Source organism: Oncorhynchus gorbuscha, linkage group LG26, assembly GCF_021184085.1.
Source record: "Oncorhynchus gorbuscha isolate QuinsamMale2020 ecotype Even-year linkage group LG26, OgorEven_v1.0, whole genome shotgun sequence".
Classification (NCBI taxonomy): Eukaryota; Metazoa; Chordata; class Actinopteri; order Salmoniformes; family Salmonidae; genus Oncorhynchus; species Oncorhynchus gorbuscha.
In genome coordinates, this window is record NC_060198.1 from 40,803,140 (window position 1) to 40,818,281 (window position 15,142).

The 15,142-nt window shown below is 40.5% G+C and overlaps 1 protein-coding gene and 1 long non-coding RNA gene across 6 annotated transcripts; one reads left to right on the forward strand and one right to left on the reverse strand.

Moving 5' to 3' along the window:
• Positions 1–70: 70 nt before the first annotated feature.
• On the forward strand, positions 71–2,921 carry LOC124016305. Its single transcript, XR_006835340.1, has 3 exons — positions 71–406; positions 1,688–1,923; positions 2,104–2,921. It is a non-coding gene; the product is annotated as an uncharacterized LOC124016305 (long non-coding RNA).
• Positions 2,922–4,363: 1,442 nt separating this feature from the next.
• Positions 4,364–15,103, reverse strand: prr14 (proline rich 14). Of its 5 annotated transcripts, none has more exons than XM_046330991.1 (10): positions 14,964–15,103; positions 14,039–14,144; positions 13,761–13,896; positions 13,593–13,664; positions 11,744–11,787; positions 6,661–10,020; positions 6,429–6,576; positions 6,172–6,284; positions 5,982–6,050; positions 4,364–5,860 (listed from the first exon to the last, which is right to left on the reverse strand). In XM_046330991.1, exons 2-10 carry the CDS (start codon positions 14,134–14,136, stop codon positions 5,536–5,538), a joined length of 4,365 nt encoding a protein of 1,454 aa, XP_046186947.1. In that variant the 5' UTR covers positions 14,137–14,144; positions 14,964–15,103; the 3' UTR covers positions 4,364–5,535. The 5 variants fall into 5 exon arrangements, with proteins under 5 accessions (XP_046186947.1, XP_046186946.1, XP_046186948.1 ...); XM_046330990.1 differs by having other exon boundaries at positions 14,039–14,208; positions 14,964–15,093; XM_046330992.1 differs by having other exon boundaries at positions 14,959–15,092.
• Between the last annotated feature and the right edge of the window lie 39 nt (positions 15,104–15,142).

Here is a 15,142-nt window from a genome sequence, read left to right on the forward strand (position 1 = left end):
GAGGAGGTTCAAGTGTGAACAGTAAAGGGGCGTGGAGGTTTCACACAAGAAAGAGTTATAATCCACTCCCAGCCTTCTCCTTTTTCAGACACCACTAACTTTCATGGTGACCACAACCAAAACTGAGACTGCAAAAGAAAGAAAGATTGCTCAAGAAAATATTATAAACAAGAAATATCTGGATAACATTTGGATATGTTAACTCTAGTCTTCACGAACCTGAAGCCACAACCAACTAGCAGCTGTGATCATTAACTAAATCCAGGAAGGAAAATAAATCAAAGAAAAGATCAGCTTTCTTCTTCACAGCTCTGTCAGCCGTCATAAGTGAGGATTTCAGTTTGACTGGAGAGTAGACAGAGGCATACAGAGCTGTACTTTCCCAATCAAGATCAAGCCTGGACTAGTAAGCCAATTATTATCTGTGCTATTTTTATGGTGTGTCATATACTATTGTTTCATTTCAGATACTGTGTGCTTTGTTAATCCACAAAAATCCTGTTATGTTGTTCCGTATGTGATTCCCTTTGAGAATGAGTGTATGAGACCATATGGGAAAAGCGCTTAGCATCGCTCATTCATTGCTTTGAGTCATCAGGACTTTTCAGACACTCCAAGTTATTTCCCTAAAATACTTCTCCTTTATGATCAGTTGATGAGGAGGATTGAAGAAAAGCACCCAATAATGTTCTGTTGTCAAAGGCTGAAGGGAGACGATTACAATGTAACTATTCTTCATTCATTGATATGATCTTTGCGGTAAGAATATATATCAAGTTACTGGAATTCACCAGGTCAAGACTGAAACTGGGACAGGAAAAAGATTCTCATGTTAACATTACAGCAGTAAGATAATGTTGATGGTATCTAATGACATCTAACACACTTAAATGTGATATACACTGAGTATAAAAAAAATAAGAACAGCTGCTCTTTCCATGACATAGTCTGAACAGGTGAATCCAGGTGATCCTTTATTGATGTCACTTCAATCAGTGTAGATGAATGAAGAGGAGGACATGGTAAAAGAAAAAGAAGCCTTGAGACAATTGAGACATGGATTGGGTGTGTGCTATTCAGAGGGTGAATAGGCAAGACAAAATATTGAAGTGCCTTTGAACGGGGTCTGGTAGTAGGTTTGTGTCAAGAACTGCTACGCTGCTGGGGTTTTCACGCTCAACAGTTTCCCGTGTGTATCAAGAATGGTCCACCATCCAAAGGACATCCAGCCAACTTGTTGGGGTGCAACTCAATATAAGGAAGGTGTTTGTAATGTTTGGTATACTCAGTGGACATACAATCATAACATTTCCCTCTTGCTGTTTTCTTTCTCCGTGGCTAATGATTTAACTCTGGCATATATTCACTTGCACACTGCACAGTGTAATCATTCCAGTTCTTCAGGCTCCTGTTTGATTGATAGTAATGCATACCTCATCCCATAGGGCATAACAGTGTTTTGTCTGTAGAAAGTACCCTGGCAGAGAATGAGCATTTCAAACCATTTTTGTTGGCATGTCAGTGAAAGACAATTACAAACAAACTAATTTAGTTTCAGTAAACTAATATCCTTTATGACAATGTCACAACTGCAAATAATACAGTGCTATCAGACTTGAATAATTGTATTCCCTTGTTCTGCATTTGATCTATCCTCTGAACTCTGCTGCATATATTTTCTCCTCAGAAATGTCTTCCCAATCAGCAACAATGGAGAACATTCCACTGACTGCTGTCCCAGGTACAGGTGAAACGACAGATGCCCAAAATGACACCACCTGCCTTCAAGTGATCACCTGCTGTGGTCGTGACCATACTGTTCCCTCCTGTGCCAAGGACAGGGACTATAGGAGACTGGCCATTAGCAGCATCATCTGTGGACTCTCCTGCATTGGAATTTTAGCTTTGGTCAACTCAGTCAAGGTAATTTCAAGCTTATTTTTTTTTTTAAACCTGTTTTTGTAAACATTCTGTAATGTAATAAAAGGTGTTGCCCCTTTAGGGACCATCTCGGTTCTCAAAATGTGCACATCTACACTTAGAGTCTATATCTTAGATATGAGTCATATCAAAATATAATGTACTCTTCTATCCCTATGACAGGCTCGAGAGGCAAGGAAGACGACTCCAGAGAAGGCTGAACAATACTCCCAACGGGCAAGAACGTTTGGGATCATTTCTATTGTGGTGTGGGTGGCGATTCTGGTACTCAGCCCACTACTATTGGTACTGGTGTCATACATACTCACTCTGATAGACTGACCAATTCCCAGGAACTACCAAGGTGGATGTACTGTACCATTAGGATGGCTACAGGACAGCGGTCTAACTTCTTTAGTATTGATCTTGGACTGCCGTGACACTGTGAGGTGGGAACAGATGGAAAAGCACCTCCGGTGACTCAGGGAGACTCCACTGTATACAGCCTCCCTGAGTATCATTCTGATAAGGCTGTCTTGCTGATAAGGATTTACAAAGGCACCTTTAACTTTCTTTTGTGTCAATCTGGAATTTATCACTGGAAGACTGGTTTATAGTTAACATTCAAGTGATGCCACAGCTATAAATACAAAATAAGATATTTTGACATTTATCAGTAGCCCAACCAGACTTTTAGCACTTAGAGTAAGGACTGTAGTCAAACTACCTTCTTCCTGAATAAGAAGTTGGTTCGGAGACTAGAGATGAGCAAGGGGACACAAAATAACCAATTGTTTTTGAGATAGCATTTAATGGACACGGTTTATTTGCTGACATACATGAGTCCAAGACTGTATGAGTATAAAACCGCAGATTAAAAAAATCCTGTATAGGATCTTTTATTTTTCAGAAGTTTCAAGTCTGTAGAAGAACACTGCAATAATCCAGTTACACTTAACACACTCAAAGTATGGAGGTCAGTTCAACGCTTCCTGGGAAGGTCCAAACTAACCTCTGCTCTTACCCCAATTCTTAACAACCCAGATTTCAGCCCAGGATTGCTGGATGCTGGCTTTAACTTATGGCTTAATAAGGGCATACGCAGGCTAAACGACTTATTTGCTGATAAGATTTTGTTGTCATTTGAGCAGATGGTCGAGAAATATCGACTCCCAAAGCAGGACTTTTTCCGCTTCCTACAAGTAATTGGTAACCCTGATGTGTCTGTCATTGAAAGAATGCTTTTTTTCCCACAAAGGAAGATGTCTGTAAGTCTGTTTTATGATACTTTAAGGTCCTTTTCTGCTGTCAACACACAGAGGGTGAAACAAGTGTGGCAGAAAGAATTGTCTGAGAGAGATGTGGGAGGACATTTGGAGATATGCAAAAACAATATCTATATGGTGAAACAAGTGTGGCAGAAAGAATTGTCTGTTACTATTGACGAAGAGATGTGGGAGGACATTTGGAGATATGCAAAAACAATATCTATATGTAACCGTACTAGAGCAATCCAATTAAGAATAATACACAGATTGCATATACCCCCAAATCGCAGACATGCTTTTAGCCCCACTTGGGTGTGTATAGGTGGGTGCGTGTGTGCGTGTATGTATGCATAGGTGTGTGTATATGCATGGGTATATGTGTGTATGTATGTATGTATGTGTATGTATGTATGTATGTATGTATGTATGTATGTATGTATGTATGTATGTATGTATGTATGTATGTATGCATGTATGTATGTATGTATGTGTATATATATGCACGTAGATATGGGTAAGTGGGGGCTGTTTTTCTTTTTGTTCTGTGTGCTTTGTCTCTGTATCTCTTAATATGGGTGAAAATTGTGAAATTTCAATAAAAATACTGTTACAAAAAAAAAAAAAAAATCCTGTATAAATTCAAAACAAACTGTGCGGCACTATACAGGGGCCTGACTCCAAAACACTCCCATGTCCACTATCTGTCTCGACGTTTCACTTTTACCATTTATGATATGCAACACAAACGTTATTTTTTAACAATGTTATATTTTATCAGTGAAATAAATAATTTGTATATGTGAGGAACTAAATATAAATGTCTAATTATAAAGGACAGATTGTGAACTAGGTATCATTAAATCAGGGCAGTGTTTCTGATTTACAGTAATAGTGAAAACTGCCTTTGGTTTTAAATACCAAAAATGTACAATACTTCATTTTGTTTACATTATCATTTCTACATTTACTGTATTCATGTCATTGCCTTACTTTGTATTTTATATTTATACATTGCATGTTTTAAAGGATTTTGTAATTAAATGAAAATACATTTACATCAATTTGATCTGAATTAAGTTCCTTTTCAGGCTATTTTCCTCATTTACATTAAGTTAATATAGCTACAAATACCTTTTACTTAATATAAAGTCACTCTCCAGCTGTGACAAAAAAAATGCATACAAATACATTTATTCAATACAAACCACACAGTAAAGACAAATATTTTCAGAAATATAATTACAAAAAATGTGATGTAATAGAAAAGTAATTTGTATAGACTAGCAATTTTCAATTAAATATTGCTATCAAAACAAATATTACAATCCACAATGATACAAAACATTAAACTAACTGCATTGATGAAAATATTCATGCTAATGTTTCCATAGAAATACTTATTGGAGTGTCATAACGTTTACGTTCAATTTTACACAAGTAACAATTCTACATAGATTATTTTTACAAAAATGTATAAAATGGACAATAAACATTTTTATTTGCTATAGTTATAATCCGGAGGTGAAGAAAACAATGCAATGTAATGTGTATACAAGGCAAGAATTGGCAGGAATAGTCAGGCAACAATTAAAGGACGGTTCTAAAAGAAAATATGAAGTCTGTGATTGTCAGAACTAGAAACACTTTCTTACAGCTGCAATTTGGCCAAAAACAGAATTCTCAACATTCAATATATCTTGAAAGTAGCTGCCATTTGATGCTAGTTGCCAATAACAGGTTTGCACCTACAGCTCAATTGGGAATTATCATCTGGATATTGTTTGGCTAGTAAGAATCCTTACTTGAGAAGTATGTGCATTCAATAACTGCTGTGCAAATATACATTGATGTCAATGGATAATATCCATAAAGATTTGAGTTGCATGTGAGCTTCCAAATGTAGGATTCAGTAGCAAATAAAGCAGAAAGTGTTTAATAATGATTAAAAGGCTGAGGCATTGGCATATTAAGAATACAGATTATCAACAAAACTGAGTGCAGAAATAGTAGCAGTTTTAAATACAAACACTTATGCACTCACTGACCTAAACCAATGATATAAAATGCATTACATCCATAGATAATCAAATATTACAATAACAGTATATTCCATATCGTTATCTACAAATAGTACACAATGAAAATACAAAAATTCTTCAATTATCATTTTAAACGACTCAATGGAAGGTAAATAATACACCCCCACAAAATAAAAACATTGTAAACAATTACAGAAGATGAGGACGAGCTTGATGTTGGATGGGAGGCAAAGGTGCTGGGCAATTTGTAATAACAATATTTTCGAAAATGTAAATGTGCTATTGTCTACCCCTTTGATTGGCATTTGTCAACAGATATTCTGGTCAAAAGCTAACCAGGAATCCAGCTGGTCAAGCTTGGAGCAAAGAAGTGAATCAAGCTCCTGCAGATTGAGGGTGGGGTGATCTTTAGAAGAGAGGCAACCCCCGCGCTTGGGCCTTCCAAAAGGAGAGCCAACCCCAGCTTTCCTGGGTAAACCACCCCCTGCCCCAGCACCAACAAGTGGCTTCCTTGGCTTTCTGGCCACACCAACCTCTGGGAACTCCACAAAACGCTTCATGCGCTTCTGACCAAGGAGGGAATGAGACCCATCGCGTCGACTGAGTGGCACCTCAAATATGGTCTCCAGCCGTCTGGGACGAATAAAAACAGACACAGAGCAAGGAAGTTGTTAATGAAAGGAAAGTTACAGTCAGTCATTACAATGATGATTACCTGTAGGATGAACAATAAGATGCATGAGTGAACAGTAACCTTTCAGGGGGCTTGGTGAAGTTTTTATTAGTGTAGATTTCCTCCAAACTGAACTCCTTCTTCTTCACCCTGTTGGAACACAACAGATTAGTTGGTTTTTTTTGTCATCCATGTCATAACATTTTACGAATACAGGTAGCAAGTTTACCACATACACAGGCACACCATCACACACTTCAAATACACATACCTGACAGGCTTGGGCAGGCCCATGGGTGTGAGGTTGTGGAGGGGTTTGGGTAAGGCTTTGCGAATTCGAATGGATGACACTTTCCTTCGTTCCTCATATTTGCCGGTTTCCAACTGTGCAAACACCACCACAGTGTTACCGTGGTGAAGGTGGGTTAAAGCCAGACTCACTTATCTACTCATCTTTGTAACTAATCACATAATGTATGTCATATGTAAATTACATAGTTCACGTTAAATATTACGTGGTCAGTGTACCTTAATTTCAGAATCTGACAATGCTTTTTCCTCTCTCATCCCTATGGCTTCGAACTCATTCCTGAAACGGCTTCTGTCCTCCACATTCTCCCCATCCTCCTCATGCTGCTGGCTTGTCTCATTCTCCAAGGGAATCTTTGACAATGCACTGGAAACATGGTGGGATTAAATTACTACTGTAATCAAAAAGGAAAATATGTATTTTTGAACAAAGGACAAAGTGGTGTTTTACCTGCAAAAGGAGGAGACTGAAGCAGAGGATATGTCTGATGTCAGGTCACAGGGGTCAGAACTGGAGAACAGGTGACGTACAGAAGAGCAGGATGGTGAAATGGAAGCGGAAACACTGGAGGGGGAAGGGGAGGTATCATGACTGCAAGCACTACTAGTGGCAGCTAGACTTCCTTTTCGCAATTTCCTGGAGAGGAAGGCCAGGGGGCTTGACAGGAAGCAGGAGGCCCACACAGAGATGGAAGTGGAGGGTGGCACACTGGGTAACGGGTGGTAGGACGGGTTTCCCAATGAATAGGTCCTTCTTGAGGGAAACACCTCCTTACGCAGGCATAACGGAGCTATCTCCCGCTCAATTTCCACACTAGAGACAGTATGACGGCGTGGACGCCTGGACGGTGCGGGAGGAGTGGGGACAGGAGGAAAGAGGGCGGGGTGGAGCCGGGGTACGGAGAGGATCCTGCCATGCAGAGAGGTGGTCCAGTTGCTGTCATGGTGGAGGAGAGCAGGGATCTCTGGGCAGGAGTAGCTGCGCAACAGACACTTCTTAAGGGTGGTGTTGTTATCTGATGAAAAGTCCATCTGCTCACCAATCGCGGTATTTCTCTCCTCCTCTTCTTCCTGCCCCCTCTTCCTTGTCACAGGCCTGTGCTTCCTACATTGAGTCGCTGCTTTCGTTGGCTTCTTTTTTTGCCCCCTCCCCCTGAGCCTCATCTCAGAGGGTACAGGCAGTTCAGAACACTCATACCCCTTCCCCTGTTCCTCCTCCATCACCTGGTCAATAGTCTTGTTCTGGCCAAGGTTAGTTGGTTCAGAGGCAGTGGAAAACACTTCTACATCAGAGTCCATTGCCACATAATTTCCTTGCAAAGTCATAGAATGTTTCACTATATTTTTGTTCAGCTTGATTGAACATTTAGGATAAGTTTGCACAGGCCAAGGCACAGTTCTCTTTTTTTCTTCAACTGTTATATGATTAAGTTGCAGGGACTGAGTTGTCTCGGCATTGTCCTCTGTGGACGGACCTCCCCTGACTCTCTTACGTCCACCAAGGGGTTCCACAAACCTCTTATCCACCAGTAACGCATCACTGACAGACATTTTATTAGATCCATTCCGACTCTTCTTTGGGCTCTTGCTAGAGTCAGACCCACTCATTTCTGCTCCCCAACCTGCGTCTTTGCGGACAGCCACCACTGCGCTAGTCTGTAATGTCTGTTGTGTAACATCTGAAGATCTAGAAGCTACATGGACATTGTCGTCTTTGCTGGGCTTCAAAGAGTGCAAGTGATCGGCACCAACACCAGTCAGCCCTGAAGACGTGCCAAGCTGTTGGGTTGAGCTTGAGTTATGAGACCTCCTGGATTTATTTTGTTTCGGTGGTTTTACTGGACGACTCTCTTCTGAAGTGATCTCATTCAACTTCAGACACTTTTGTTGATTTTGACATGACGCCACTTCAACCACTGGGGAAATCTTTCTCTTCTTACAGATGTATTTTTGCTGATTTTTGGATGCCTTTTGAGGCCACTTCCCCTTGATATCATAGTGCTGATCAGAGACGGGCAGTTCATGATTTTCTTTCATCAAAGCGGTTGTCATGGTAGTTACCATTTCCATATTACATGCTGAACTAGAGTCAGTGTCACCATAACTCAAGGCACTGGTCATACCCCTACTATTGCTGGCTGCTATGCTGTTGTCACACAAACTGTCATTACTGTGCTCTAGTACACTCCCATTACTTGAAGTGGCCATTACTGTGAGAGATGTATTTTTCTTAATACGCCCACTTCGACCTCTACCTTTGTCCTTCATCACCTCCATCAGAGGTACATGTGTTTCAGAGGGTTTTTGAGTGGATTCAATGTATACGGTCGAACTCTGGCTAACCCGAAGCAGCACCCTACTTTTAAGAGACTGAGATTTAGAAGTTGCACACGGTTTTGATCCAACCCCCGGCTGGACAAGTTCTACATCACTTGTGTGCTCTACTGATGTTAATGTGTAACTTTCTAACGCAACATCTACCGTGTCTTCTTCTGTGACCTCTTCACATCGCTCTCTTTTCGTCAGTTTCACCCTTTGCTTTTTCTCTGCATCTCTCTTGATCGCTGTAAAAGGAGTTGCTCTGCATCTCCTCTTAACTTCCTTTGCCGAGCCTGCCATATAGCCTTGCTTTCCTTCACACTCATCTGTCTGCTTTTGAAGACACTGACTGACTGAGGAACAGTTGTTCAGTGTTGTGTTTACAGGTTTTCTGGGGCTTTTCCGGATAATCATATGTGACTGGGAACCACACACCAACATGTTTTGGTCTTGAGGCAGACCAACAGTTTTTATGGTGTAATCATTTGCCTGGCATAGACTCTCAGAAGTGGTATTGTAGATACTGGAAAATGGGCTAGATGTTTCACTGTCAATACAGTCCCAGATTTTGTACTCTACATACGATTTTGTGGCAAGCCGTTTAGCCTTGGGCTCACAGATTCCTACTTCAGCTGGCAAACTAGAGATGCGGTCTGCTTCAGATGCGTTAATTGCAGCAGAGGGACTGCTCTGTGATGCAGCTTCATTTAGAAAAACAAATTTTCGGCGCAATGGTCTCCGGTGAGCTCCTGTCAAATCCACCTGCTCCTTCATTTGAACAATGAGAGACAGTTTGGACTCACATGAGGAACTTGAGGGGTCAGGGGGTTGAAAGGACATGGAAGAGCATGAGATGAACTGGGACTCCGTTGATTCAGAACCACACTTGATACTGCTTCTGAGTAGAGGACTACGCTGCATACAAGGTAATGAATCATTATTATTGGTCTCCTTTTCTGAGCTGTTTGACATACAGGTGTCCCTTTGCGCATCTCCAGGTGGCATTATATTTTGTTTCCCCTCAAGAGAAAAGTCATCCTCTTCTGGAGTGCCGTGGGTCTTTAGATCCATGCTGAACTTTAAGTGTTTACGAGAGGCAGGGTCATTTCCTCCTCTTCCAGCTTCCAAGTGTTGCACTGTGCCAGAGGTTAGCTCATACCCAGGTCCTTGTTGGTGAGAACTATGAGAGGCAGAGGAGACATCTACATCTGGTTCAGGTGGGGAGCTATTGGGTTTGAAAAGTCGGACGGGACTCATGACAATCTGTGTTAAACTGGCCATCTTGGATTTAAATGACTGAAACAATGGGCCAATCACCCATCGCTTGACAGTGGTCGGGCTTCCAGGGGACTTTCCACAGCCAACCTCTTCATCCGCCTCCATGCCTGATTGGTTGAAATCATGTTCAGTCTCGCCAGTAGTATTTACATCTAAAGTTAATGTGGAAGAGGATGGAATCGCTTTGTTATTTGAGCCTTTTGTGTCTTTGGTCCTACAATGGAAAGAAACAAAAATAACACATGAACAGAGAAAAAAACAATACTATTGTACAAAATACAGGTATGTTTAACAAACTACAATTGGTGGAATGGTATTATTCATACAAACTAAGGCACTACCAGCTTGTTTTTATGAATACTTATGAATGAATCTTAACCAAAGAATTCCCTGACTTAGTACCCCTACCTTAAACTACAGTTGGGGATATGAAGAGGTTGAACGTAATCAGACAAGCCTTCCCCTAATCTGAAATGTTAACTCCATCCATTTCACTTCATCTATTTTTCCTCCATCCTTTTTCATCCCAAAAGAGATCAACCTGGTCAACTGAGCAACACCATCCATGATCACTGATCTCACTAGGCAGGTTTCCATTGACCCAGGTTAATTTGACAAAAGCAATGCAACAAATCATGGAAATAATTTTCTGAATAAATTATTGCTGAATAACTTAAGGTACGCGGGGACACGTGATGTCATCATCAAACTATAAAGCTCTTCTCAACATTTAATTCTAAATGCCTACTGTTTTCTAAATGTATTATTCAACTGTGAAAATAATGTTTCTTTGCAGGATAAGATTGGTCTTGACTTTCAAGAAAGCCTGAATTGCTTTGCCTTGCTTTTCTGATTGGCTGGATGCAAGTTTCACCATTCAATTATTTCAGATCTACAGGAGTGCAGGTTTCAGTGGCACATGAGAATTATATGAGAGGTTCCCTAACTTTTGGGGGGAGGGACCCCACCATGTAAATAAAGTGATAGAATCAACGGCCAAAGTTCACTTTGTCCGACAGTGCTTTTGATAATATTTAAATCTGACGGAAGTATGGTTTGAAGTGACTGAAATGCACCAGAAAGGTATTGGGAAGTTCAAAAGATCGGCAATCATTTTGTATGATCTTTTCTGGCGAAAATACTATCATTGGTGATGTTCTTTTCCTCCCAGTCTTATTTAGTGCCTGGTCTTGTCCACTCTGTTCTAATGAGTCCTGCACGGCTTGTGGGCATTGTAGAGGGAAACAAAGTTGCATATTTCAGTGATGGGATCTTACTATTTTGTTGCTTAAAGAGTTCAAAAGACTTCACCATATTTGTAAAAAATAATAATAATACAGAAACCACTGTTTATTACAGCTGCATCTAGCAGCTATCGGAGGTTACTGATGTAACCCCGGTTCTATGAACCAAGAGCAATTTTATTTATTTTTATCTCAGAGTTTCTCACGACCCCATTTTCAAATCAGGCGACCCCGCATGGGGTCGCAACCCCTATTTTGGGAAACGCTGTATAAGAATGTGGCAAATAGTCAATTATTGAATTCTATGCTTTTGAAGGCCACACAAAACATGAAACAGATGGGTTGGAGGGCATACAGGCAATAACCAATTTAATAATGCGCAATTTGCCAAAATGGTTAATGGAAAGACTTCAACCACTTATTTTATAGGTGTGACGGAATTACATCCAGCTGTTTTTAAATCGACACTAGATAGTTAATTGGAAACGCACCGTAGCAGGCCAATGTTGCATCTATTTTCTATGCAAACTTGCTAAATGATGACAAAAATCACTTGATAGGTTAATGGAAACAGCCACTGACTGAATCAATTTCTCCACCCATGGTAAAACACTTGGTTTCTAGACATTTGAACAAATAAAGTCATATGCACACAAAAAAACATTGACCTTCTATGTAAGTCATCATACTCACTTAGACATTTGACATTCTGATGCAACATTGAGATCCAAACCGCTCTGCAAAGTAAGTAAATATTTACATCATAAACATATCCATATAGTGTAATCACTTTGCCAATAATTGCCTCTGCTTTAATCATGCATAGTGACCATGAAAAATAAATAGGTTATTAAAGATTTTATGCAAAAAAAAAAGTTTGTTGTTGTTTGATTGCAAAATGGCTTTTATAGAGACAGCGTCAATCTGCAATAAAACGGATTGTCAATGTAAACATCCCTGAGGATGTCTGGCTAGTTAGGTCAGTCATGTTTGCAGACACTAATTATTGCTCCTTGCTGTGCATCTCTAAGATGCAGCAGACCGTGTAAGAGGATTAATTTACATCTTACTACCATTTACACCACGGCATTGTGTAGGGCACTGTACTACCAAAACACAGTGCACTAGGGTTGGGCCATGTCTGGAATAACACATGGTCCTGTCCAAACGTTGTTGATATACGATCATATCGTCTATTTTCTCTCTCAGGAAGGGGGGTTGCAAAATGATTTACAAATTGGTAGGGCTATGTTTCTCATGTACATAAAGAAAAAACACAGATATCAGTTATATTAGCCTGCTGTGAACCATCCGGAGGTGTGGGGGTAAATGGGAGGTAGGGGCGGGGGCACTCAGGGAATCCCTGCTGACGTCACAGGATTATTACACGGGGGCAATTACGCACAGGAGAAAAAAAGAGAACAGTAGGAAACGCGGGAGGGGAGGAAGGAACGGACAAAGAAATAAGGAGAAATATGGACCGAAGAAACCAGAAACAGACAGAAGAGGACATCGAAAGACAAAGAACAGATTAAAAGATAAAGAACGTGAGTGATTCCCATAATCGCGAGCCAATGTCAAGCTAAGCCACAAAAGAGACTATTTAATTTGTTGATTATCGAAAGGCTCATTGGTGTGCAAGTAAAGTGCTCTGAACCGAGCTAGGATTTTGTTTCCTTTCTTGAACCGGCTGAGTGCCATTCTGTGAACATTAAATACATCACTTATTTTTGCAACATAAAAACCTGACTCTTCCTCTGTTTATGCCACCACATAGATCGGAACCCTCTGGACTGATCACACTACCTTTTAAAAAACTAATATTATAGCCGGTCCAATCGTAGGCTATTGTTATTTCACCTTGATCACCTGGGTAAGAGTATTTGCGACATTCTTCCATTAGGCTACATTCCAAAAGTAGACCACAAGCGAAGGGAAAAGGTGAGAGGAGAGTGCGTAGATGGAAGGAGAATTAATTATACATAGAGCAAATTGATGATGCTGTTTGTATGTGGCTGCTATGAAAGTGAACCGTTTGTGCGGGTGATTCTGGGTGTATTAATTCCGCCGACTCTGTTGAGAAACTTTTATTAAGCGGAAGCAAATGGAGCAAAACAGGTATAAACCTACCTGATTACACCAAGATCAGCTAGATGCAGACAAGTGTGCAAGGAGGTATTTAATGTGTCACTCTCTGTCACCTTGATAACTCCAATTAGTTGCGCAGCCTGTGCACGCCTCAACATTATAAACTTGAATTCGTAGGCTACGTTGTAGCAACCTCATGATGGGTATAGGGAAAATCATGTGGTAGTATCATGTAGTAGCCTAAAGCTATCAATGTTACATTGAGCTGGCTAAATGGAATATGAATGACAGTGATCCAATATGCTGTCATAGAAATAAGGCCATGCTCATAAAAATGTAATAAATTGTCCACCCTAATCTTAACCAGCCCCAACCACCACTGATGTACAGACAGATTATCTAGAGTGGATACAGTAGAAAGTGGCCCATGCACAAATAGACATTTATTGCATACCTTTTTTAGCGGTTGTTTGCGGAGGGGATCAACTCTCATTAGCTTTACTGACAGGGACTGAGAGACTTGCATCTAAGGATCAGAGAGGAGTGAACTGATTACCAAACAAGACCCTTTTAAGTAGCCTATAATATCTAAGAAACCATTAAGACTTAAACATGAAACTACCACACTGTTCTCCCTCTTGGCAGGGGATGTATTTTGTCTGGACTCCGCCAATGTGTCTTTGGGCTCCTGCTTCTTCGGTGTCTTCTGAATGCGCCCACTCCTCCTCCTGTCACCAGGCTTTTTGCCATCTTCACAGCTGTGGGAGATGAACAGTTATGGTTTGGACTCTTCACCAGTAGCTCCCAGTAATTGCGATGGTAGTTAAAAACATAGGTTTCAAACAAGCAAGATTATAAATAGGGGGAAGAGGAAAGCAAAAGGTGGCAGGGGAACTATACCTGGGGGTGATGGAGGAAAGAGGGAGAAGGTGGGGTGGAGGTTCGCTGTGAGGGGGATTACAGAAAGGGGTTGGGGGAACCTTGGCAGCTCCCTCCATTGGACAGACTATTTAGGGGAGCAAGTCAGGGAACTAGATCAACATCCTCACTCTCCCCCTATCTGTCTTTCTCTGGAAAGACAACATAAATAAACATGCTGGACATCAACATAAGTGAAACATTTGATAAACATGCTTTTCTCATTTCCAAATTAAGTAGGCACTGGCATATTGCTTATGATATATGTTCAACAATTGCACAGTAAACATTTGTGTAAAATGTACACAAATGGAAAATGTTAGCTAGTTTGTAGTTTTATTTTCATCCAGCTAACAACACATATATAGATCACCTTCTAGTTTAACCTTTCCAGAATGATCAATAAAACGTGATTTGATTAGTTTTACCTTGTCAGCTAAGAAATACGCGAATAAGCCACTAATAGCTACAAGTATTTGATCAAATGCATAATTTTTACCTCCTATTGACAATATATCATTTTCGTGCACTCTTTTGAACAAAGCACATTATTGGTGTTGTCATGGGGATGGTATACCGGTGGAGGCCACTTCTACAAGAGCTCGTTATTCGTTAACTAGCAGTAGATCTGTGTTGTGCATATCGTGAACTTCAACGCAATAGCCAGCTACGGTCTATATTGGTCGTCAGCTAACTAAGTTGGCTTGGTAAAGTCGGGAGAATTCAATCATTTCAAGGAGGATAACGTAAAATGACGGTAGGGTGAGTATTAGTATCTAGCTAACGTTAACATATACATGCTAACGTTCGCAGCCAGCCAATGCACTGCTGTGATAACGTTATAGTCATAAACATTAAAAATATGCATATTTTATGAAGCCAACTTGAAGTAGTAAACTTACCGCACCGCACCGCACCGCCCCAATTATTTGCTAAGAAAAATGACGTTTTGTTATAATATAATTGTGTACAGACATCTTTAACGTAAACACGACGCAGGACGGCGCCCAAGTTTAACCATTTCACAAATGTCGATTCATGATCAAAAGTTCCACTGGCACGACGACCAAGAAACCAATCAGAGGG